The sequence below is a fragment of the Tachypleus tridentatus genome, chromosome 7 (genome assembly GCF_004210375.1).
Source record: "Tachypleus tridentatus isolate NWPU-2018 chromosome 7, ASM421037v1, whole genome shotgun sequence".
NCBI lineage: Eukaryota > Metazoa > Arthropoda > Merostomata > Xiphosura > Limulidae > Tachypleus > Tachypleus tridentatus.
The window spans coordinates 151,604,218-151,631,291 of record NC_134831.1 but is presented as its reverse complement, the minus strand read 5'-3'; the positions used below and the strand labels follow the sequence as shown (position 1 = coordinate 151,631,291).

At 37.3% G+C, this 27,074-nt stretch overlaps 1 protein-coding gene across 29 annotated transcripts in view; it reads left to right on the top strand.

Moving 5' to 3' along the window:
- LOC143256918 (TOX high mobility group box family member 4-like) overlaps positions 1 to 27,074 on the top strand; it is a 254,755-nt gene that overhangs the window by 188,236 nt on the left and 39,445 nt on the right. For 24 of the 29 annotated variants that reach the window (XM_076514789.1, XM_076514775.1, XM_076514774.1 and 21 more), the window contains one exon: positions 17,203 to 17,292. The exons of 2 other annotated variants lie outside the window; for them this stretch is intronic. In XM_076514789.1, coding sequence (XP_076370904.1) covers positions 17,203 to 17,292 — 90 coding nt within the window. Of the gene's footprint in view, positions 1 to 149; positions 171 to 240; positions 295 to 17,202; positions 17,293 to 27,074 lie in introns of those variants that run through there. 3 more of the 29 variants (XM_076514768.1, XM_076514767.1, XM_076514787.1) reach the window with 2 other exon arrangements.

Genomic DNA, 27,074 nt, shown 5'->3' with positions numbered 1-27,074 from the left:
TGTGTTGAAATGTAATCGTGCTTTTAAAACCTTGGCTTTGTTCTTTACTTGTATAAATAAAATCAGGGGCAAGTATATACAGAAATATTTAGACAGGTGGCGCCGCTATTGTATGGGACGTATTTTTGTAGGAAGTAATCTCAGTTTAAGCTGGTTCGGCGACTCGCATGGTGAGAACAATTCATGAAATGTTTTGATTTTTACGATTTTAAAGCTTGTAACAAAGTAAAATGTTCTGTTGTAATAATCTACACAATGCATGTAGAATGTAGTTATTCGGTTACGGTTGTTCAGGTATGTAGATAATACGTTTATTCAGTTGACTGTAAGTTGATGGAGTGAAAAGAAAACTTTGATAAATGTTTTTGTTTTTCAGTATAAAACAGAACATGGTTTAATAGCCTAATGTAGGGGTTTATAATATAGTTAAGATACCTTGAAATTCCTTGCATGGCTCAATTATTGTAGTGCCGACTTGAATGACGATTTTATAATTTTAAAATCCACGAAATAAAACAGATGCATATTAGTGTAGAGATTTTTTATGTAATTGGGTGATCCAGCATTTCGTTCGGCGACTTCATCGGTTCCGTAATGTGCACCTTGGAGGCCTGTAATATATGACATGCATAGTTGGCTCAGTAGTACCATTCTTTCCTTATAGATTGTATCCTGGATGGAGCTGCTGGATTTTTCTGAATGTACTTTGAAATTTGTTTTCTATCTTTCAAAGGTGTTCTTTACGGAGGAACATTGTTCAGACACTATTATTATATGAAATGTATTGTTTTCTCAACGACGCCAGTCTCTTCCAACCTCTACCTCTTCACTAAATTAATACTATTAATTAAGTCTTTAGGACTAAATTGCACATACATGTAATCTAGTTATAAAGTAAATAAAATTCATCAAGTTTCATGGAGTTAGGTGTCGTTTTGTTTTTTTTTATAAAATTGCTATTAATGTTCTAGTAAGTTCTGCATACTTAAAGTTTATTGTGTAATATTCTTTTAAACTCATAGTGTTGATTTAAAAAAATGCAGAATTTTTTTTTACGTAATTTCATAACACTTAGAACCCATTCGTTATATTTTCCTCACAGTAAGCATTCCGTACAAATCCCGGCTAGAGGGCCTAAAGATTGCAATTAATTAAAAAAAAAGGGGGGGGGGTTGCAAGTTCCTGGAAACTGAAAACATTCCATATATTGTTTAGGTTCCTATGGCAAACAAAAATAATTATGTAAGTAAAGCCTATTATTACAATACGTTGACGAATACGGATGGATTCATTGCACATTTTTACATCAGTTAAGTATATTAATAAGTAAAAAAAAAACTTGGCTGCTCTATGGAAGTTATGGATAATACACCAGTTACTAGTATAGGGAGCTATATATACTGGAATTTAACATTAAAACAGGATATATGTGTCGACAAGTTTTCTTATCCTTTGTTTTAAGTGACTGTAAGCGTCCATATCATATTTCTGTTTCAAACCTTCCATGTGTAATATCTTGTTATTACGTCGTATAACTGATTTGTACACTTCAGTTTAAGATACTCGTAAATCTGTCTTTTCTACTTGCAGGAACACGACAGCTGATTGAAATAAACAATTTATGTTTTTAGTTCTAGTTTGTTAGCACTGGAAAATTGCACTTGTGAACTAAGATACATAATGGAACAAAATAATGTGCACTGTTATTTGTTTTGTTTCGTGTTTTGTCCTGAACTCGACCTTCAACGTAGTTCTATGTTTGCAGGAAATAGTCAGTGAAAGCATGTTGAGTCATCACCAGCAAAATGCTGTTGCAACTTCAGTCACAATCAAGTTTTGGCTTCAAGTGTTGCTATGATAAATTACTTCTTATAAGGTACATTTGTAACTATAGTTTTGTACCTAATTACATATTTTATTTTCATTTCGTTGTAAAATGCTGTAGCTGTAAGCGTTTTGATCCATAAGTATTTGATTCATAACTATCTATTAACATAATAATCAGCATATGGAGTTAAAATGTTGTATAATATACAGAACTACAACATGTACGATCTATTAGTCGAATGTTAAATATATTACTCTAGTAAACGTTTCACGTATCTGTTCTTACTAGAAATCATGAATGAAAAACAGTTGTGATTAATATAACCAGAAATTAATAATTCTTTTGTCAGCAGTTGGATTTTGTATAGAATGTTCTTTTGTTTGTGAATTTTCTTTTATCTCCAAAAACCAATATATATATGTGTGTGTGTGTGTGTAATGCTAAACTAGTGTGAAAAAGCCTTTGTTGTCAGACTCGAGCTACCTGCCATGTGGTGTTTGTAGCACGAGGGGTGGACGATTGAGTTGGAGGGGCATTAACAAGGTCACCTGAACGCTCTGCCTGTTCATATTTATTTAAACTGACCACGTGGAGGAGCCTTGTTCAGTCTCGTGAAAACTGTGTTAAGTTATTTTTAGTTTTTCATTGTACCAAACAAGACTTGTGAAAAGAAAGTGCTTAATATTTGCGGGAAGATACAATTATATATATACATATATAAACTGTAGAGCAGGTGCTCAGTAGTAAGTGAGTTCTTAAATTGTGTGTGTGTATATATATATATAAACAAACTGTAAAGCAAATGCTCAGTAGTGAGTGAGCTCTTAAATTGTATGTGTGTGTGTGTGTGTGTATATATATATATATATATATACAGTCATGTGAAAATGTTAGGACACCCTATGAAAGCCTGTGTATTTTTGTGACATTTTTGGATATATATATATATAATCTCAATTTCAAGAATACTGAGAGATTATAGGAATATAACTGAACAATTAAAACTGAAGAAAATACTTTTCAAGATATTTTGTAAATGTTATTCTACAAAAATGCATATTCTAACTGAGGAAAAAGTTAGAACACCCTACTTCCTAATAGCTAGTGTTACCCCCTTTGGCTGAAATAACTGCAGTGAGACGCTTCTTGTAGCCATCTACCAGTCCCTGACATCGGTCTGAAGAAAGTTTGCCCCACTCCCCAATGCAGAATTCTTTCAGTTGTGAGATGTTTGATGGGTTTCTTGCATGTACAGCCCGTTTCAAGTCACCCCACAGCATCTCAATGGGATTAAGATCTGGGCTTTGACACGGTCATTCCAGGACTCTCCATTTCTTAGTTTTCAGCCAGTCCTTGGTGGATTTACTTGTATGTTTTGGGTCATTGTCATGTTGCAGGGTCCAGTTCCGCTTCAGCTTTAATTTTTGTAGAGATGGTTTCACATGTTCCTCAAGCACCCTCTGATGCACAGTATAATGCATGGTGGATTCTATGATTGTGATCTGTCTGGGTCCTGCTGCAGCAAAGCAGTGTATTTGGTTTATGCCAAACATGCCCTCTGTTCTGGTGTCTAAATAATTCAAATTTGGACTCATCTGTCCAAAGAACATTATTCCAGAAGTCCTGGTCTTTGTCTACATTCTCTCTGGCAAACTTCAGTCTGACCTTGATGTTTCTCTTAGAGAGCAAAGGTTTCCTCCTTGCACACCTCCCATGCAAGTTAAACTTGTGCAGTCTCTTTCTGATTGTAGAGACGTGCACTTTCACGTCAGCAGTAGCCAGAGCCTGCTATAGGTCCCATGATGACATGTTAGGGTGTTTGGAGACCTCTTTTAGCATCTTGCGGTCAACTCTCGGGGTGAACTTGCTTGGACGACCAGACCTGGGCATGTTGGCAGTTGTTTTGAAATCCCTCCACTTTTTTTTACTATTTTCTTGACAGTGGAATGGCTGATTTCAAAATCTTTTGGGATCTTTTTAAATCCCTTACCATACTCATAAGCTGCTGCAATTTTCTTTCTGAAAGCCTCAGACAGCTCTTTTGCTCTCACTATGGTGCTCATTTTCACTTCAACAGTCAGGAGCACACCAAACTAAATGTCTGAGGTTTAAATATGGCAAGCCTCATTCAAAATGCTGAGTAACGATCTTCTAATCATGTGCACCTAGTGTTATACACCTGTGTGTGAGTTGAGGTATTTTAAGTGGGAATAAATGTGGGGGTGTCCTAACTTTTTCCTCAGTTAGAATATGCATTTTTTGTAGAATTACATTCACAGAAGATTTTGAAAAGTCTTTTCTTCAGTTTTAATTGTTTAGTTATATTCCTATAATCTTTCAGTATTGTTAAAATTGAAATTAAATATCTATATATCCAAAAATGTTACAAAAATACACAGGCTTTCATAGGGTGTCCTAACTTGACTGTGTATATATACAAACTGTAAAGCAGGTACTCAGTATTAAGTTCTTAAATTGTGTATATATATAAACTGTAGAGCAGGTGCTCAGTAGTGAGTTCTTAAATTGTGTATATATATATAAACTGTAGAGCAGGTGCTCAGTAGTGAGTTCTTAAATTGTATGTGTCTATATATATATAAGAACTGTAAAGCAAGTGCTTAGTGATAAGAGAGTTCTTAAATTGACAGAGTTGTTTTCGCCATATCTGTTTTGGTTTGCACGTGTTTTAGTTTCTGTATATTTCTATATAATATATTTAGTATTCTTATTTAAGCTTATTTTAAGTTAACTCGGTAAAGCTGATTTTTGTTTCTTAATATAATGTGTTTGAACATAGCTTTTTACTGTGTTTATATAAGTATTTTGTAGTTTTCTCCTCGTTTGACCATTTGGTGAAATATTTTGATAATGATATGTTAAACACTGGCGTTGTAGAATGTGTTCGTTTTAAAAAATCACTTGGAAATGATATACTAAAACACAGGAAAAAAGGTTTTTCAATGCATCTTGGGTCAGTGCTTTGGTTAGAAAACAATAGCATAATGTCAAGGGTGAGTAGTGGTGTTGCATTCGAGGATTTACTCGTGTGTGTGTAGACTTAATTGTTCGAAAGTAGTTTAGAAAAACTGTAGACAAATTATGTGTATACAGGTAAATCGCTGTTCCATACCAAGAAAATGGTTTTGTAATTTAATCATTCCTTATCTCATTTGAAACAAAAGATATTTTCCATTATCTCTTGAAAGTTAGGACCAGATAAAAATTACATTAATAAATTAATACTTTTGTCATCTCTTTTAAAATTACGATAAATTCTTTTTCACATAGCAAATAGAATCCTCGTAATTTCGTTTAAACGTTCATTAACTCATAATGAAGGCGTTAAACGGCAGTTTGATATTCTGGAAAGAGCTGTTTTTACCCATAATTGTTGTAGTTTACAGATAGTGGCGAAGTTGTATGTTTGGTATTTTAAAACCGATCGGATTGCTTTGCGATTACTTTTGATCACAGGAAAAATATAAATGTAGAAGATTGATCATTTCAGTAAAATAGTATATCAGGAAAGTGATCTCGACAAACTGATTGTTAATGTGTTAATTTCTGTTCATGTATTAAAAACTATTTTCTGCATTGGTGCTCTTCAAATGTGTATGATAAAACAGAAGAAATATCGTATTTCGTTAATTTTTAAGTAATATAAAATCAGTACTTCAAACCCCACAGTTCCAGCGAAATAAAGAATAACCAATGGTAGTTAATTATGATGTAATCAAGGTAATTATATTCTAAACAAGGCAGAATGAGCTGTAAATCTAGTACATATTCCTAATAAAATAATTGATAAATTCGTTTATGTTTGAAGTATCCTACTGCAATTTGAAATAAGTTTGTTTTTCTTTCTACACTTTTGTATTTGGATCTGTTAAGTATGGTTTAATTAATTAGAATGAAATAGGAATATGTGAAGTTTTCTTTTAATATGCATAGATTTCTCTGCTCCAATGATATATTTTTTTAATTTCCTCTGTCATGACACTGGATATACAGTCTTATGTACTTTTAATCATTACTTACTTGTTTAAGACAAAAATAGAAACATTGTTTTTATACACATCTGGTAAAACATTAATTTCACAATTGCATTTCGTTTTTAAATTGGCCCGGCATGGCCAAGCATGTTAAGGCGTGCGAATCATAATCCGAGGGTCGTGAGTTCGCATCCCCGTCGCGCCAAACGTGCTCGCCTTTCAGCCGTGGGGGCGTTATAAAGTGACGGTCAGTCCCACTATTCGTTGGTAAAAGAGTCGCCCAAGAGTTGGCGGTGGGTGGTGATGACTAGCTGCCTTCCCTCTAGTCTTACACTGCTAAATTAGGGACGGCTAGCACAGATAGCCCTCAAGTGGCTTTGTGCGAAATTAAAAAAAAAAACAAAAAACAAGTGAGTATTGTTGTAATGTGTTTTGTTGTTTAGATTATTTACTAAAAAAATATGCTAAATCCAGCCTACGTAATGATAAAGAAATTGTTTTTTTACAAAAAACAGTTTACTACAACCAAGCTTACGTGTAGACCTAATTTCGTAAATATATCTTCCAACATAAAAAAACGAGACTAATGTAAGTAATTTCAAATGCAACGTTTCAAAAGAAATTTCGAAAGAAGTGGTATATGAACCTTAAATCGATAAATAAACACGCTGACTCGCTGAGTAACTCAATATTAAAGTAATAGATAGCATAATGCTTTTTCTGATGTTGAACTGAATCAAAGATTATGGTGTAAACGTCTTTTAGAAGAATGTAGAATTAAAAAATAGGTTTAATACTGTCCTATGACAAGTATAATGAGTAGTGAGTCTTTAATTACAGACACATCGAGGAAAATGTTTTTCAGACTTTCGAAAAGTGAAATATAATACCTTGAATGTAAGATGCACCCTAATTTCCAGTTCGGAAAAATGTTTAAGAAGGTGCGTCTTAAATTCGAGGTATTATATTCCACTGTTCGAAAGACTCGAAAACGTTTTCCTCGATGTGTCTGTCTGTTAATAAGCCATTTAAAGATTATATCCGCAAGCGTGATGATACTCAACAAGAGTGGCGTGGTTTGTTTGCAAAAACTTGGAAAGAAGTGTCGGACAATTTTATTAGAAAATCGTTTTTTAAAATGTTGTTTATCCAATGCAAAAGATGGAACACAAGATGACATTCTTTGGGATAATAGTGAATCAAGCGATAAAGATGCTTCAACTTCAATATATAACAGAGTCAGAAGAAACACTGTAGTAACATTCTGATTAAATAAAGAAAACAAGAAGAAACATTATTGTGATGAAAATGTTAAATTTCCTGTATATTTTATATATATTTATTATATTTTATATTAAATACGTTTATTAACATTTGTGATTTGTTAATAAACTTTTATAAGGTATTTACTTCTTTCTCATTATCATCGCAATGTTGTTTTTTTCTGCAAGTTCCTTTTTAAAAGTGATATGCGTCTTAAATTCGAAGTAATACGGTATATATCAGGATGGCCCAAAATTTTTATGGCCAAACCCAAAAACAAACTGAAAAGTACGATTTATTTCAGATAAATATTAGTGAATATATAATGTTTTTATGAGTAAACCGCGTAATTTGCGGGTTTTTGAGGAAGCGAAGTGAGCAATGTTAAACGTGACGGAGAAGATCGATCTTGCTCTTGAGATCAGATACTTTGTTCAAAAGAAAATGACACCACAATAAATCCTCTAGCACGTGGAAGGAAAATTAGAAAATGATTCTTCGGCACATTCAACAGTGAAAAGGTGGTGTGCTGAGGTTAAGCGAGGTAAGCAATCATGTGAATGTGATCAGAGTTCAGGGCGTCCCTCAACCACAACATAAATTGTGGATAAATTTAATGAGTTGGTTATATATATAATAGAAGAATTGCCATTAGGAAGAGAGTAGAAGAAATTGAAATCGGTAAAAAGTATTGTAGCAAACATTTAGAGTGAAAGTTTGGGTACCACAAACGTTTATGCCAGATGGGTTCCATAAATGTCACATAAGCAGAAATGAACCCGAGTTGTTGAAAGCCAACGGTTTCAGCAGAGTTGTAACCACAGATGAAATGTTCTTTCATATTGCCGACAAAGAGATAAAAATCCAGTGTTTTCAATGCAACACCAAGTTCACTCACACCAAAAACATTTTAAGATTCAACTTTCTGCTAGGAATGTAATGGCGCAATTGTTAGGAATGCCAAGGACGTTTAGTTAGTTGATTATTTGGAAAAGGATGAAACCGTTGCAGGAAATTACTATACATCCTTAATCAACAATTTGCGTTAAATAAATCGAAACCAAAAAGAAAAGAATTGCTCAAAATATAAGGTGTGCTCTTCCATTAGAACAATGTCAAAGCTCACAAATCGCGTGTTGCTTTGAAGGCTATTCATGATGCTGCCTTCGAATTACTCAATCACTTTTTTTACCTACCAGATCTAGCTCAAAATGTCTTATTTCCCTTCCCTAACATTAAATTCTCTCCGGAAGATCGAAGCTTTCAGAGTAGTGATGATCACAACCTTTTCTTCTTCAATACTCATGTTTATATTTATTTTGATGCACCTAGTCAGATTTTTTCTTACTGCTACTGATCTCTCTGTTTGCTGCCCTTCACATTTTCCTCGCTTTTCTTGGAGGGTTGATAGTGACCTACGGGGCAGTGATCATTTTCCTATTATTTTGAGCAAGACTGGCTTTGGTTCTCTGCTCTCTCGAAACTTGATCTTGCCGTCGTCTGTAAGCTATCGATAGACGACCGTGTAGTAGCACTAACTGACCATGTTGTCCAAGAAGCTGCTCAATCTATTCCTAAAATCTCTACTCGTTTCACACGGTATCCTCGTCCATGACGGATACCTGCCTGCCACATGGCACGGAAGGTTTAAAAATGTGTCTTGGATAACTTTTGTATGTATCCCACACTTTCAAATCGCATCGTTTTCCAGCGGGACCGTGCGTATGCATGGCAGATAAGACGTCGAACTCAGAAGGAATCTTAGACTAAGTTCACAACTAGCATCTATTCTACCATCAGTTCCAATGTCATATGGGACAAGATTCGGAAGGTCAGTGGGCAATATACTTCCTTCCCAATTTCGATCTTGCTGTCCGATGGCCAGGAAGTTTCTGATGCTCAGAGCATCGCGGCTACTCTCGGCGAAAGCTCTTCTCGTATATCTAGCACTTCTGCTTCATCTACCATCTTCTTAGCTATCAAGACTCGGGCAGGGCGATCGCCTCTTTCCTTTCGGGCACATCATCTCTATGAGTATAATCGTCCCTTTACACTGGGGTAACTCAAGTCTTCTCCTCATTTATCTGGCAGTAAATCAGTTGGACCTGATGATATTCACTACAAGATACTGCACCATTTCTCTCCTGCCTCTTTTGCCATTTTTCTAGTTGTATTTAACCGGATCTGACAGAAGAATGTTTTCCTGATGTTTGTCACCATGCTGTTGTCCTCCCTTTCTCTAAGCCTGGGAACGATCCCAAATTTCCTTTAAACTACTGTCCAGTTGCTTTGACGAGCTGTCTCTGTGACACCTTAGAGAGGATAGCTCATGCTCGTTTTGTTTCGATCCTCGAATCAAACAACCTCCTCACGCCCACCCAATGTGGTTTCCGACAAAGCACTCCACCGTGGACCATCTGATTCGACTTAAAACGTCAATCAGAGAAGCTTTTCTCAAACGACAACATCTTGTATCAGTATTCTTTGACATTGAGAAGGTTTATGATACAACATGGAGGTATGGCACTTCGCGAGACCTCCACATAAATGGGTTACGTCGCCATTTGCCCATTTTTATTAAAAACTTTTTTAATGGACAGAAGATTCTAAGTTCATGTGGGTTCGACAGTTTCCCGTTCTTTTCTACAGGATCTTCGAGTCCCTTAGGGTCTGTGGTTTGAGTGTCACACTTTTCAGTATAAAGATTAATGCCATCACTGAACAACTCTCTCTTACTGTAGCAAATGGGCTCTATGTCGACGACTTTCACATCTCATGTCAGTCGTCAAACATGAGGTATATTGAGCAGCAGCTGTAGACTGCCCTCAATCGTTTACTGAAGTGGACCACAGCAAATGGCTTTCATTTCTATTTCTCTCTAAAACCGTTTGCATGCACTTTTTCCGCCAACGGGGTATTTACTCTGATCCTGAACTCCGTATTGGTGAAGTTGTGCTGCTTATGGTCCCTGAGACAAAGTTCTTGGGGCTTATCTTTGACCGTAAGCTGACCTTTATACCACGCTTAAAGCAGCTTCGGGTCAAATGCACAAGAGCACTGAACATCCTCCGTGTCTTTTCTACTGCCAGTTGGGGAGCATATCGATGTTCTATGTTAAAGGTATATCGTGCTCTTATTCGATCAAAACTTGACTATGGATCACTGGTCTATGGCTGTGCCAGAACATCGGCCTTAAAGTTACTGGACCCCATTCATCATCAAGGACTTCGGCTCTGTACTGGGGCTTTCTGAACTTCCCCAGTTCAGAGTTTATAAACAGAGTATCATGAACCTTCTTTACATTTCCTCCATTTGCAACTGTCTTTATTACATGCTCCAAAATTTCATTCCTTACCAAAGCATCACACCTGTGGTTGTGTTTTCTTTCCTCTGTGGGCCATACTTTTTCAGAACAGACGATCAGCCAATACTTCTTTTGGCCTTCGTATCCAGGTGCAGTTGGATGAATTGGGTCTGTCCTTGGATAACATTGCTGTATCCACTGGTCAGCCCATCCCACTACTCCCCAAATGTGACCTATCCTTAAGTCATCTGAGAAAAGTAGACACTCCCGATTGGAAATACTATCTGTTATTTGCTGAACATCTTTTCAACCATCTTTCCATTCCTATTTATATGGATGGTTCGAAATTAGGTGACTGTGTGGGCTCTGCCATGGCTTATTGTGGTTCGATGGTTGCATGCAGAATCCCCTCTACAGCTTCTGTGTTCACTGCCGAACTGTACGCCATTTCTCTTGCCCTGGATCACATAGAAGCTAAGCAGTACTCAAACTGCACTATTTATACTGACTTGCTTAGTTCTCTACTTAGTTCTCGCCGATATTCAAAACCAGTTGACCCATTTCTCTTTAACATTTACTTCTATCCAGTTCTTCTGGATACTGGGCCACGTTGGTATTCGCGGGAACCTGCTCGCCGACACTGCAGCTAAATCTATCTGCTCTGGCACTGTCACTGCTGTGCCTGTTCCCATACATGGACTATGGTCCTGTATTCAAGGCTCTGCTCCCTAAAAGCTGGTAGTCGACTTGTAGTGAGCAACGTGAAAACAAGATTTTCCAAATAAAACCCTCTATTTCACTTTGACCATCTTGTTTACGTAAGGATCGGAAAGAAGAATTTGTTCTAACAGGACTACGCATTGGTCACAGTTTTTTAGCTCATCGTTTTCTTATATCTGGAACTGATGCACCAATGGGTAGTCTGTGTAACACTCAGGTCACAATAAGCCACTTTTTACTTTATTGCCTTCGTTATGATTCTCGACGACGGCATTATTTTAAACATGTTATGTCCCAAGGTTTGCCCATAACGTTAGACAGTGTTATTGGTGATAGTGATACTGCGTCCACCTTGGAAATGTTTTTAGTTTTTTAAAGGCCATTAATTTTTTAATGCTATTTAAGTTTTTTCTTAATTTATACATTAAACCTCTTTTAATGTAATTCCCTTTTAAGAATCACAATTGATCTAGTTCGATTTGAAATTAGAAAATGGTCGTAACTTCAAAATACTCGAAACCAGGACTAGAAAGGCCAACTTCTGGTGACTAACGCTGCTGTTGAACTTACCCGTTAGTCATCCTGGTGAGATATTAAAATTTTGATATAAGTCGTTTAAAACTTATATTACTGTACTTTCTGAAAATGGCCATAACATCAAATAACTCGGAACCAGGACTGGAAAGGCCAACTTCAGGTGACTAATGGTGCTTTTTGAACATATGTGTTAGTCATCTTGGCGAGTTATGACAATTACAATTATGCTACAGAAAGTCCTTTACAACTTGTTTTACTGTAGTTTTTCTCTTAACTTTGTAGAATAGATGTAAACACTGGTTGTATGCTATTTATGTTTTCTCTTTTTCTAAAGCTTTGTTTTGTTTTACCTTAATTTCCTTTTATGAATTTTACTAAATTTACTTTAACTTTTTACCAGACGTTTGGCGCAGATATCCTAGCTGCTTTATGCCATAAAACACCAAATCAACCAACCAACCGACGACAGTGCTACACCGTGGACCACCTGATCCAACTGTCAATCAGGGAATCCTATCTCAAGTGACAACATCTAGTTTCTGTGTTTTTTCTTTCAAGAAAGCTTATGATATTTCTTGGAGGTATGGCATCATGCGAAGACTTTCAATCATGCAGGTTGTGTGGCCATTTGTCCATTTTTGTTAACGGACAGGCGATTCCAGGTCCATCTTGGTTCAACACGTTCCCATTTATTCCCACAAGAACTTGGAGTCCCTCAGGTCTGTGTTTTGAGTGCCACACTTTTCGTTGTAAAGATTAACGCCATCAGTGGACAACTCCCTCTTTAGTTGAAAATGGTCTCTATGTCGACGACTTTCACATCGCGAATCAGTCGTCAACCATGAGGTTTATTGAGCAGCAGCTACAGACTGCCCTCAATTGTTTACGGAAGTGGACCACAGTGAAAGGTTTTATCTTTTCTCGTTCTAAAACCGTTTGCATGCTCTTCTGCCACCAATAGGGTATTTACCCCTATCTCAAGCTCCATCTCGGAGAAGTTGTGCTTACTGTGGTCTCCGAGGCAAAGTTTTATTTGACCGTAAGCTGACTTTCATTCCGCACATAAAGCAGCTACGCGTCAAATGTACAAGGGCACTGAATATTTTTAGTATTTTCTCTTCCACCTTTTGGGGAGCGGATCAATGTTCTATTTTAAATATCTATCGTTTCTTCATTTGATCATACCTATACTATGGGTCGTTGATCTGGATTTGCCAGGATCTCGGCCTTGAAGATGTTGGACCCTGTTTACTATCTGCACGGGCTTTTTGCACTTCTCCAGTCCAGAGTTTGTGCACCAAGTTTCAGGAGCATCTTCTACACTTCCGCCGCTAGCAGCTGTCTTTATTGTATACGTCAAAACGTCGATCCCCACCATAGCATTCCACTTGTGGTTGTTTTCCTTCTTCATTGGGACATGCTTTTTCAGACGAGATGATCTGTCATTGTTCCTGTTGGACTTCGTATCCAGAAGCAGTTGAATGAATTGGGTTTATTCTTGAATGACATTGCCGTATCCACTGGTCAGCCACTGTTGCTTATTACCATTCCTGAATCTGACCTTTATTTGAGTATTGGAGAGGGTGGATACTCCCGATTAGAAGTAATATTCTCTTTCCTGAACATCTTTTGAACAATCCTTCCTTTCTCATTTATACGTATGGTTTAGCAGGTGACTCTGTGGGCTCTGCTATGGTTGGTTGTGGTTCGGTAGTTGCACACAAAATCCACTCTACAGTTTGTGTTCACTGCCGAATTGTACGTCATTTCTCTTGCCCTGGATCACATACCTGTCCCTTACATTGACTACGGTCCTGTATTCAAGGCTTGTCTCCACGCCAATCATCAGTTGGCTTGGAGAGAGCAACCTGATAACAAGCTTTTCCAGATAAAACCTTCTGTTAGACTTAGGATGTCTTTCTTTTGTAAGGACCGAGAGGAGGAAGTTGTCCTAACTAGACTACGAATTGGCCACAGTTTTTTTTTTTTAACTCATCGTTTTCTTTCATGTGGGACTGATGTACATATGTGTGGTCTGTGTGACACTCAGATCGTAATAGCCCACATTCTGGTATCGTACCGTCGTTACGACCGTGATCGACGGCAGTATTTTAGACTTTTTTTTATCGTAGGTTCACACTGACGTTGGACAGTGTCATTGATAATGGGACGTTGTCCTCCTTACTAACGTTTTTACATTTTTTAAATGCCATTGGCCTTTTTAACTTTAAGCTTTACCAGCTGTTTAAAGTTAGAGTTTACACTGATTCATTTTTATATTTTATAACAATTTTACTTTTATTTTCTACCAGTTGATTGGCGCAGATAGCCTTATTGTAGCTTTGCGTCAATAAACGCCAAAAACCATTCATTTAACCACTTGTTTCTAAATATTACGCGAAGCTTTTCAATCGCAACATCATGCGTCCTCCAGTAATCAGTGTTTTATTTTGCACTTCGCGCACAACTACACGATGACTATCCGCGCTAGCCGTTCCTTAGTTAGTTGGGTAAGGCTAGATGGAAGGCAGCTTGTCATTACCACCCACCGTCAACTCTTGGGCTATCCTTTAACAACTAATAATGGGATTGACCGTAACGTAATAATGTCCTCACTGCTAAAAGGGTGAGGATGTTTGAAGTGATGGAGATTCATACCCACGACCTTCAGATTACGAGTCCAGCGCCTTAACCACCTGCCCATGTCGGGCCCATTTGGAGTGGGGTAAAACATTGAAAATATGGTTTCAAACAACAAGTAGTATCATACTAGTACAGTATTATTAATACGTAGATGATAGTCATTGGTTTAGGTTCTATTATGAATTCAAGCTATAATACACATCTGTTTTAGTTAAATCTTGAGCGCCAAAGGTTTTGTACAACCAATAAAAGTGGCCCAAGAATGTTTGCAAATATTATCGAACTTATGCCTATGAAAATTGATTCTCCAAATGAGAGGTTAAGAGCTTTGAAATCTGAAATCTTGAGAGTAACGAAAAATTTGTGTAAGTAAAATCAATGGTTATGTTTTCACACTTTATAGTTAGAAAAGTCGAAATTGGATTGTGTGACAGGCACGTTATAACATTCAAACGTTCATTAAACGGTTTGATAGCTTAGATCAATGCTTCCCAAATTATAGTAATTCGCGTGCTACTTTTACGATTTTTGCCGTACTTGTGTGCCACCTGTATGGTTCTTGATATGTCATTGAGCATGCTCTCTGAATAGCGACTAACCAATGAATGGACCAAATGACGCGCATGCCCTCTGTTTAATGTTTAATTGTCAGCCTTTTATGTAATAACCGGATTAAAATTCATTGTTTTAGATTTTATTTCTTATCCATAGCAAAATAAATATATAACTCTTAAAATGAAAAAAAAAAAGATCATACTCGTACCACACACCGACTTACTTAGACTATGCGTGTGTGTCATTAACGTAATTCATCGACTCAACTGTCGCAAACGTGGATGTGTGTGGCACGTAGCGGTGTGAAATTTAATTCATTAGCATTACGTAGTGGGTCTTATCTTTTAACTGTATAAAGTGCATTTGACTGTTATTAGGCGAGGCTTCATGACTGTATTATACTTATCACATGATAGCTCTTAAGGAAGGTTTGTCAGTGCATCGACAGAAACTGTGAATTACAGTAAGGTCTAACGTAATTTGATGGTTTTACGCATTTAAGAATAAATATATTTTGTGTATTACTATCGTGAACTTTGCCTCATGAAAGTTTCTATTCTTTCTTTCTCAGTAATTGAAATTGTGGTATTTGATCTTTAAATGCAAAATGTTTATGAATTGTAAATGCAGTGTTGTGTGTTTTATGAAAAGTTAAATGATGATTACTAAGGTATGAGTAAGTACAGTTCTGAATGAATCTGGTGGCCGTGCAGGTGCAATTCGGTGATTGCAAAGTTAAACCTAAGTGAGTTAAATATATTCCACAACACATGATACCAACAAACATCTCATACAAAATAAATTTTGAGACAACCTACTTAGTAAAAGACACTAGATTTACGTTTTCAAAACCTGGGTATCGAGCGCAAATATGAACTCGACATTGTGGCGGTATCTATACTCTAAGTGTCTATAAACAAATGAAATTCTCGCACAAGACGTTAACAGACGAACACTGCTGTCTGAGGAATGACAGATCGATTCCCCAAAATACCTTTTCCTTTGCAATGCGTGGTAGTATCTACAACATCACCCCCTTATACACATGGTGACGTTATCCATACTTCCCTATTCCTAATTTCTTATTGCATAGTTAAATAAAAGTTTAAAAACATTTTGACGCGCGCACACACGTTACTCTGTTAATTATATAAACTTTCTGCAGTATATACTTTTTAAATTGAAATTCTTACCATAAACAATGAGAAATATTGTTTTAAGAATTTCTTTAAGTTTGGTGCAGTATACGGTAGGTTCAGACAATCATTCCGTAACAGCAGATGGTACATCTGCGAGAAAAGCAGGTGTTAGTAAGTCCCTACTCTGTAAACAGTTAACAGGCCGTCATTTTAATAGTTTGTACACATCCATGCTTGTTCTTTGCATTGTTTTACGAAACGCACGCTTTTGCCTATACGTAGTGTATCTTATGAAGATGGCATAACCTGAAAGTTATTTCAGTATAGTCCCACCCCCATAATTTCGACACAATCAGTGTTTTGTCAATCCTTTTTAAGAGATGCCCAGTCATACGTATAAAAACAATTAATTGTAGTATGATTTATTAGGCTTCGAAGCTGTTTCTTCTATGTAACAGAAAAATTAAATATAAACTGTTTAAGTGAATTATTACCCTCATTGCATGTTTTTTCTATAGAATTATAAACATTATTAGACATAAATGTTCGTTTATCTGCAGATAGTTGTACCGTTTTGTGTTCATTTCTCGTGGAGAGTAATAGAACCTTTCAACGAAAACTTGAGAAGTTGAGGAATATATACTGGCTTCTAAGTGATGTAATACTTAAAAAAGTGTTACGAAACTCGGTAAAGTTTTTAAATCTGGGTTATAATCAGTTTTATATATTTTAAACTTGGGATATCGTATTATTATTGATTATAGAATAGTCTCGTGCGAGTGAAAGGGGTGCAATGGTACGAGTTTTGACGTTTGATGAAAAATACTTAATTTCAATCGATCATTAAAAAAGCTTGAATACTATAACCGAATGAATATATAACAAATGGACTAACTTTGGTTAAAGATAAGGGAGTTGCTAGGTGATAAAAGGCACGTGATAACAGCTCTTCTTTATATGTATGTACACGTATACTCGATATTACTATATATCGTAGCTAAAACATCTGGACATGTATACAAAAATACCTGTTTGTAAAGCTTTAAAAATATTGAAAGAATAAAATATGATTGGTTACGATATAACTTCAATGCCAATGTATTTTAACACTTACGTGTAAACCAATGAAAACTTTAAATATGTACATGTGCCCTTGACATGAGTAGATAAAAGAAGTACAAAAGTTTTGTTGCTCACTGTAATAATTATTTCTTTCAGACCAACAATAACTTTGACCTTCAAGCCTTGAATCTCCAAGATTCCAATCAAAACCCTACAACCACTGCAAACTTCATGTCTGTTGACCAGGTATGATAGTTTGTTTTGAAAATTGTGTTGTATATAATTTGTTGGATAATGACCATGAAGTTGACCTTTTCTTAGCTGTTGATTATATATAACTTTTTCTTAAACCGTAGTATTATTATTTTTGCAGTGGCGTGTGTTGTAATTATTAAAACATTTGTCCTTGAATTCTTTGCAAGGGACCGTCTAACAATAACAGTACGTGTGTAACAGTACATACACAACTTATTTGGGTTGGTAGCGTATATGAATGTTTGGTATTAATTCTGGTAAAGCAAGCACCAATGATGACATAGAGAACGATTTTCCTCGTGAGAATGAACAGTTAAATCTTCTTCCCATTGACGTATTAAGAAAATTAAGTGCATCATATGCTTTTATATAGGTAAGGGCTAAAATCAGTAAGTGTTGGGCACGGACTAGTAGTTGGCTTACCGGACTGTGAGTATGAAGGTCCACGATTCACTTCTTTTTGCCGCAGGCACACACAGAAGAAAATGCCCGCAATTTGATACTTTGGGTGCATTATAACAGTGACAGTTAAAGCTCGCTTGTTGATTAAAGTAGCCCAAGATTTAACTGTGGGTGCTGTTGACTGTCTTTCCTCTAGTCTGTCAGTTAAAGATTTAGGATGAGTTGTAGAGTTACTTCTAATGTCTTTTTACACGAATATCCGATCGTAAACTAATCAATTTCAGTAGAAAGTTGTAGTAGTTGAATAATTTTCTTTTATTTAGAAACAAAATCGTGTCACGCGCTTTAAAATCTCTACACTTTAAGTATTTTAATTTTAATTGTCACATCCGACCGTATACTTCCGATATTCCGAGATATAATAAAGCGCACTGTAATTTGGTGTAGTAGAAATATGGCTATTCTACATACAGTGAACCTGCTATAGACTTTATACCAAGAAGTAGTTGGGGTTATGTGCATTGGATTCTGTGATAAATTATTTTGCTAAAATGTATGCATCCTATCGTATTTTAGGGGTTATACGTGTATTGGAACCCGCCCTAGACTCTCTAGATGGAACAAAACCGTTTCTTGTACTCTTCCCGTTCCGAACATGTGAAATTCAGATTACTCAGATGTTGACATCGAAATCCCCTGTTGCTTTTGTTAGCCATGTCTTAAGGTTTTTTCATATTTCAAAAACGGAATTTTGGTTAAAACACTTTAATGCACTTAGTTTGCGGTGAGTAGTATAATTTCCTTCCCTCTAGCTCGTCACTTCAAGATTAGCGACATTTAACTTCGATAGCGCGTATGAAAAAATGTGAAAGAGCCTAAGGCTTAACAATAAATACCATGCACGATAAGCTAGCAGGCTGCTATTAATACATTTAACAATTTGTAGTACAAGTAAAATCACTGGTGCATTGAATGAGGACTTGTAATATAATACTATTGACCCATACTTATATAAAATACATCCTGTTCTAGCGATCTTACACTGATGGATTTAGAATATACGCCAAAAACAAAAAATAACTCTTAATGTATTAATATCGGTTGCTCTTTATTAATAGTTCAATAGTCAGCAAAGTTGGGGAAAAAAATCATGGCGTGAAAGTGCAAACATTTATCTAACAACAAGTCTGTTGAGTAACTAATAAGTTTAAGTAATTTCTGATCAGTAATATCCGCCATTTGTTGAGACTCATTAAGCTGTGGTGAACCACGATAGTGGCTCATAATAGGGATCGTAAGGAATTGCACAAAACTCTTGATTGAACGTTCGGCCGAGAAAGCACCTTAAGAAGTATAGATTCAGATCAAACAACACTTTAAAACGTTTAATATTGACTGCTGGAGCTGTATATACTTATAAAAGTGTACCAAACAACCACGCATCTTAGACACACGATACTGTGCAAAAAATGTTAAGACAAAGTCAAAATTAGACTTCAACCATTTTTTAAAGAACAACGGAAGGTAAATCGCGGGAGAAACATCAAAGTTTTATCATCTTCATATCTAATACCGCAGAAAAAGCTGTGAAACTCAACTGGTAGAAATCGGGGTTCTGTGGGTCCGTTGTATCATTTGAATTATTCCAGCAGCATTTTTTCTTAGTTAAGTAATTTCTGCATAGGTTAGATGAATGTTTGGAGGCATTATCATCTTGGTATACTATGAAGGATTAGTGATCAGTGATGTCGAGAAAACCCACTTGTAGAGAAATATATACGTAAAAATGGCTCGTTTGGGTTGAGAAATTTTTTTACGTAAAGGAGTGAACAACGTTTCGGCCTTCTTCCAGCCAGGAGACTTGTGATACTTTCCACAGAAAACAAAAACAAGAAAACAACCAACAGAAAGAATACAACTTAGACAAGTGTATTCACATCCAACAGTCAAACTTCCCAGGTAAAATTAAAAATTTATATGTTCCAGAAACACCTAAAAACAACATCTTAAACGATTTTTTTCAAAGAATTTTTCATAAAACCATCAACATAAAATCACAAAACAGAAAGTTAAAAAATAAGCTTACCAAAAGAGACATTAATTCAATTAAAAACCTAAAACAACACAAAAACATTAAAATTCTAAAAGCAGATAAAGGAAACGCTATAGTCATAAGGAACACGAATGAATACATCCAAAAAATGAAGAACATCCTATCAGACACTAACAAATTTAAACCAATACACACAAATCTAACAAAGACACACGAAACGCAACTAAACAAATTACTACTACAAATGAAAAAGCCAATACAATTTCACAAACACTTTTTTCCTACCTACGCAAAACCGACTCACACACACCACAAATATACGGCATCCCCAAACCTCATAAACCAGATTGTCCATTACGACCAATAATGTCCACATATGAATCGTTTAATTACAATCTTGGTAAATACATAGCATGGGCATTTTACAAATATGTAACATCAGCCAGCACATTCATCAAAGACTCTTTTAATTTCAAGTCTAATCTAAATCAACTTAATCATAAACCCTTAATGGCCAGTTTCGATGTTATATCCCTCTTTACAGAATTGCCTACTGCTGAAGCCTGCAAGATAGCCTTAGAACTCTATATCCGAGACCCTAACCCATTTATAGACATTCCCAGCAACAAATTAGCAACCATCATAGATTCACCACGTTGAAAACAAACTTCATGTTCAACAGCTACAACTATATACAAACAAATAGCCTAAGCATGGGCAACCCAGTATCACCAGTTCTAGCCAATATTTTTATGACACAAGTTGAAACACAAGCAGTTAACACACCATTACATCCACCACTATACTGGTACAGATGTGTAGATGGCACGATTGTGGGATTCATATTTACAGAACACACTTATTTTTTTCAATCACATTAACACCATACATCCCAACATCAACTTCACATGTGAACAAGAAGAAAGCAATCAAATATCATTTCTTTTTACCTCAAAATTTCAAGAACCGATATACAATTTAAAACAGAAATTCACCGAAAAATCACCCACACTGGACTATACATTCCTTGGGACTCAGCACATGAAACAAAACAAGAACTCAATATACTAAGAAACCAAATAAACACAGCCATAAAACTAGGCTCACCAGATAAAATTAACGATGAATTAGACAAAATAAAACAATACTTCATCAACATCAATAACTTTTCTCCACAAACTATAGAAAACATTATACGCAAACACCTAGACAGAAAGCAAAATCAACCAACAAAAGTAAATATATCTCACGAATCAAAAAATCACGAAACCATATACTGCTGCATACCATAAATTCCCGACATCAGCAGAAAAATAACCAACATTTGGCAAAAACTAGTAACAAAATATGACATTCCAGTTAATACCAAATTTATTCAAAAACCAGGCACAAAACTGAGGTCCATACTATGTAAAAACTACACTAACAAATACCACACCAACATTATTTATAAAATACAATGTGATAACTGCCACGACTTCTATATTGGAGAAACAAGTAGAAAAATGGAAACCAGATTTAAAGAAAATAAAAAGTCACCTTCACACGTTTTCGAACACTGCAAGTTAAATAAACACAACATAACCATAGAAAACACTCAAATACTAAATAAAGAAACAAACATAAACAAACAAACGCAAAATTAAACAAGCCTTACTTATACAACAATTTAAGCCCAAAGTAAACCAATACAAAGGAACACCTTTATACCTATATTAATAAATAAGATGATAAATAATAATAATAAAATAAATAATATAAAATTATATATTCAAACATCTAAGCCAGCCCTCTACATTCCGACACTCAGTTACACAACCCCTTTCAAACATGTGGTCAGCTTCCGGTCAGTTACCTCTTTCTTTCTTTGTTAACCTGACGATGACTGAAGAAGGTCGAAACGTTGTTCACTCCTCTACGTAAAACACTTTTATCAACCCAAACGAGCCGTTTTTACATATATATGAAGGATTAGTAGCTGATGGTACTTGCACTGGCCCGTTATTCCATTCTGTTTTGCAAATATCTCCTCTCATCTCAGTATAAAAACATTCCAAAACCCATCACACTGCCTCTCCAATGTTTCGTGGTAGGTGTTATGCGTTAAAGTAAGTATCTCACCTTTCTTTCGCGGAAGGTATAACCTACGCTCTGAACCATATAGTTTAAACTTGGGCTCATCCAGCCATAACCCCCTTTAACAATCATGAACAGTCTAGTTTTGAACTTAACAAATTTCAATCTTCTGACAGTGCTTGAAGCTCGAAGTAAAAGTTTTCTCACAACTACATTACCAAATATTTCATTCTTGTTTAGTCTTCTTGATACTATATATCTGGATACTTTTCTGTTCCCTCGAGATGGATTCCTGAAATGGTGAGGGACCTCCCAGAGAAGGTTCTGTACTTTCAATTTACCTTCTCTGGGATCTAAACATCCACCCAGGTGTTTGCCGTACGTGGAGATCCGTGAAGAGGAGAATAGGGCCCTAGTGATTGAGGGGTCCAACCGTAACACACAGCTTAGGCCTTAAATGCCAGTAGACGGGTAGTCTTGGGGTAACCCCCTCCCAGAGTCAATCGGCTGGTCAACTTGGGCTAGGGTCAACCAAGTACCAGTGTTGGACGTTTTCAACAGGTGTTGTGGACATTGTATCTGATGCTGGTGTTTGGGTATAGTACTCATAAAACTCTTGTGTTGCTGCAGTGCCCTTGTTGACATTGTAGTGTGTCCCCTTGTCGGGCGTCATGGTGGGTGAGGTCAGTGGTGGGCACTGATATATTCTTTATGAATTCCCCAACCCCAAATAAAAATAAAGTAATAAAAAACAGACCATAAATAAAAGATCACGTCTTGAAGATTCTGAACAGCATTTTTCAACATCTGTACCTTATTTTCTTATATTATATTTCTTATCAGAGAAATGTCTTCTTTTTTTTTTTTATTCAGAAGGGAGAATAGGCGCTTGCTGGCTCTCCTAAGTCAGTCAACAAGCTAAGCTCTGGGGACATCTTGGTGGAAACATCCACTCCAAAATGGAGTGAACTCCTGTTGCATTCAAAGGCCATTGGAGATATATCCATTGAAGGTATTCCCCGTGCTACATTGAATTCGTCACGACGATTTATTGCTGAGAGGAATTTCAAAAACATCCCGAGTCAGTGATCCTCGCTGGTTTCTCCACCCAAGGAATTTCTGTATTGAGATGTATCTCCTCTCACAAAAATTGAATTCTGATGCCGCCCAATCTCCTAATTTTGACTTTTACATAACCACGCCCGCCTGCTACTGTCTAAATTGCAAGTTGCGGCCATATATCTCAAACCCTCTCGAATGTTTCCAGTTTCGAATCAGCAGTTTGATTACTCGGAGACATAGTGTCGTGGTTCCTTGACGTGTGCTCATTTCGGTGGCAAATACCATGATGCCTACGAGTGCGAAAAGGACCCTCAGTGTGCTAACTGCAACGCCTCTCACTTTCGTTCTTGCCATAGATTGGAGGAAGAAAAAGAGGTACAGCATGTGAAAATGGTTCACATTTCTTATCCCAAGGCTCGAAAGTTACGGCTCACCACTCCATCTCAGACATATTCTATTGCACTTTTTAACTGTTACAGTGGGAGTGTAAATGTATCTCTCCATATCTCTGACAGAGTCGTTTTAAAAGCTTTTGCTCTCCATGGTTAAGAGAGTTGACAAGTCAAAGTCAACACTTATTTCTATCTCTAGCTTCTGGTGTTTCCTCGGGTCCATCATTTTCTTTAATCCCGAGATGCAGAACGATTATTCGTTCACGCCCTCTGTCTCTGGAATCTTCATCAACGATAGAGACCTGTCCACTCGAACCAGGGCAGGATCCATGGAGGTCGAAAGACCTAGTAAAGAAAAACAACGTTCAATTATCTTTCACATAAGTAAAAATGGCCACTTTAATACAGTGTAACAGTCTAGGTTTCTATTTTAATTTGGATGTCATCAAAGCACTGATTGATTTTTACTATCATGTGTATCTTTCCTCACAGAAAACATTTCTGAAACCTGCTGATACAGTCACCTTTGTACAGTTTTGTTTGTACATAAATGACAGGTTGTGTGATGGACGGGAGCATGGAGGGGTGGCTTTGAAGGTTGATCTTTGCCACTCGATACACTCTGGAGGTTGTAGCCATCCGTTTTCCTTGGGTTATACCATCACTGTTTGTTTTCTAGCTATCTCCTGAGGATACCTATGATCAGTCAAATCTTAATGCTCTCATTGAACAGTTGCTGTCTTCCTTTTTAATCCTGGCTGACTTTAATGGACATAATCCCCTCTGGGGTGGTGCTAATATTAATGGTAGGGGTCGTTTTGTATAGCGTATGCTCTTGGGTCACAAACTTTCTCTCTTCAATACTGGTAGTGATATTTATTTTCATGTTACCTAGTCAGTGTTTTAATGCTGTTGATCTCTCTATCTGCTCCCCTTCACTTTTCTCTCACTTCTTCAGGGGCGTTGACATTGACTCATTGAGAAGTGATCATTTGATCGATGCCATTCAGTCTGCGTGCCACCAGTGGAAGCTATACCAGGCCACCTGGCCCTCTTTTACTGCTCTCTCGGAACTTGATCCTGCAGTCGTCTGTAAACCATCATCGTCCATGGTGGAAACTTGCCTGCCACATGGCACGGAAGATTAAAAAAAACTTGCTTTGGATACGTTTTTGTAGGTATCCCACACTTTCAAACGACATCCCTTTTCAGCGGGACCGGGCACATGCTCGGCAGGTAAGACGTCAATGCCAGAAGGATTTGTTTGTTTGTTTGTTTTTAATTTCGCACAAAGCTACTCGAGGGCTATCTGTGCTAACCGTCCCTAATTTAGGAGTGTTAGACTAGAGGGAAGGCAGCTAGTCATCACCACCCACAGCCAACTCATGGGCTACTCTTTTACCAACAAATAGTGGGATTGACCGTCACTTTATAACGCCCCCACGGCTGTAAGGCGAGCATGTTTGGCGCGACGGGGATGCGAACTCGCGACCCTCGGATTACGATTCGCACGCCTTAACACACTTGGCCATGCCGGGCCATAAAAGTAAACGTTGCGACGGCCAGAAGGAATCTTGGACTAAGTTCACAATTAGCATTCCTTTTACCATCAGTTCCAATATGATATGGGACAAGATTCAGAAGGTCAGTGGACAGTATACTTCCAATCTTGCTGTCCGATGATCAGAGCATCGCCGATACTTTCAGCGAAAGCTTTTCTCATGTATCTAGCACTTCTGCTTCATCTCCCATCTTCTTAGCCATGAAGACTCGGGCAGAGCGATCGCCTCTTTCCTTTCGGGTACGTCATCAAAATGAATATAATTGCCCCTTTACACTACTGGAACTCAAGCTTGCTCTTCATTGGTCTGGCAGTACATCAGTCGCACCATCTCTCTCCTGCGTCATTGCCATTTTTCTAGTGGTTTTTGACGCCATGCTATTGTTCTCCCTTTTTCTAGGGCTAGGAAGGATGTGATTGCTTTGATGAGTGGTCTCTGTAAGACATTATAGAGGATGGTTAATGCTCGTCTTGTTTGGTTCCTTGAATTAAACATTCTCCTCTCGCCCATCCAATGTGTGTTCCGACGACAGTGCTTCACCTTGAACCACTTAATTGGACTTGAAACGTCAATCGAGGAAGCCTTTTTCAAGTGACATATTGTTTCCGTATTTTTTACCTTGGGAAAGCTTATGATACGATGTATGGCATCTTGCGAGACCTCCACTCATGCGAGCTATGTAGCCATTTTCCCATTTTTATTAAACATTTTTAATGGACTTGCAATTCACAAGAAGTTTTTCACAGGAACTTCGAGTCCCTCATGGCTGTTTCTTGAGTGCCACAATTTTCATTTTAAAAATTAATGCTATCAGCGGACAACTCGCCCCTACAGTTGCAAACAGCATCTTTGTCGACGACTTCTACATCTCGTATCAGTTATTAAGCATGAGATTTATTGAATGGCAGCTACAGACTGCCCTCAATCGTTTACTGAAGTGAACCACCGTAAACTGTTTAAATGCACTTCTGCCGCTAACAGAATATTCGTCTCGATCTGTCTCGGAGAGGTTGTGCTTCCCCTGGTCCCTCAAGTAAAGTTTTTAGGGCTTATCTTTGACCGTAAGCTGACCTTTATTCCACACATTAAACAGCTACGTGTCAAGTGTACAAGGGCACTTAACATTCACCATGTCATCTCTTCCAACTCTTGGAGAGCAGTCAATATTTTAAAAATCTATCGTGCCACCATTCTATCAAAACTAGACTATGGTCGCGGTTAGTGGCTCTGCCAGAACCTCGGCCTTGAAGATGTTGGAGCCTGTTCACCATCAGAGGCTTTGGCTCTGCACGAGCTTTTTGCACTTCTCCAGTCTATACTTTGTACACTGAATCTCATGAAGCTTCTCTACACCTCTGCCATTTGCAACTGTCTTTACTATATACGTAAAAACTTTGATCCTTATCACAGCATCCCATTTAGGGTTGTGTTTTCCTTCCTTGGTGGGTCATCCGTTTTCAGGTCAGACGTCTACCCTTGGATGATGTTGCTGTCAGCCCATCCCACCATGGCATATTACCATCCTCAAAAGTGATCTTTCTTTGAGTCATCTGAAGAAGACGGATACTCCTGATTGGAAGTACCGTCTTCTATTTGATGAACATTTTTCAAAACATCCTTCCATTCCCATTTTTACAGATGGTTCAAAACCAGATGACTCTGTGGGCTCTGCCATGGTTTGGTGTGGTTCGGTGGTTGCACACAGAATCCTCTCTATGGTTTTGTGTTGACTGCCGAACTGTACGCCATTTCTCTTACCCTGGATCACAGAGAAGCTATGCAGTACATGAATTTATACCTATTCCCTCAGCTCTCTGCTTCACGTTAGCTATCACCCTGTTCTCGTCGATATTTAAACTAGCTGGCTTGTTTCTCTTTATTATCCATTTCTATCCAGTTCTTCTGGATACCAGGCCAAAATGGTAATCGCGGTAACGAGTTCGCTGACACTGCAGCTTCGTCTCTCTGTTCTGTTGCTATCGCGACTGTGCCTGTCTCATACATGAACTGTAGTCCTGTGTTCAGGGCTCGGCTTTGCATCAGTTCACTTGCAGTGAGCAACGTGACAACAAGCTTTTCCAGATCAAACCTTTTATTAGACTTTGTCTGTGTTGCTTCCGTAAGAATTGGAAGGAAGTTGTCCTTACTCAAGTCACAATAGTTCACATTTTACTGTAGTTCCATCGTAAGAACCGTGAGGGACGGACCATTTTAGACATATTTTAC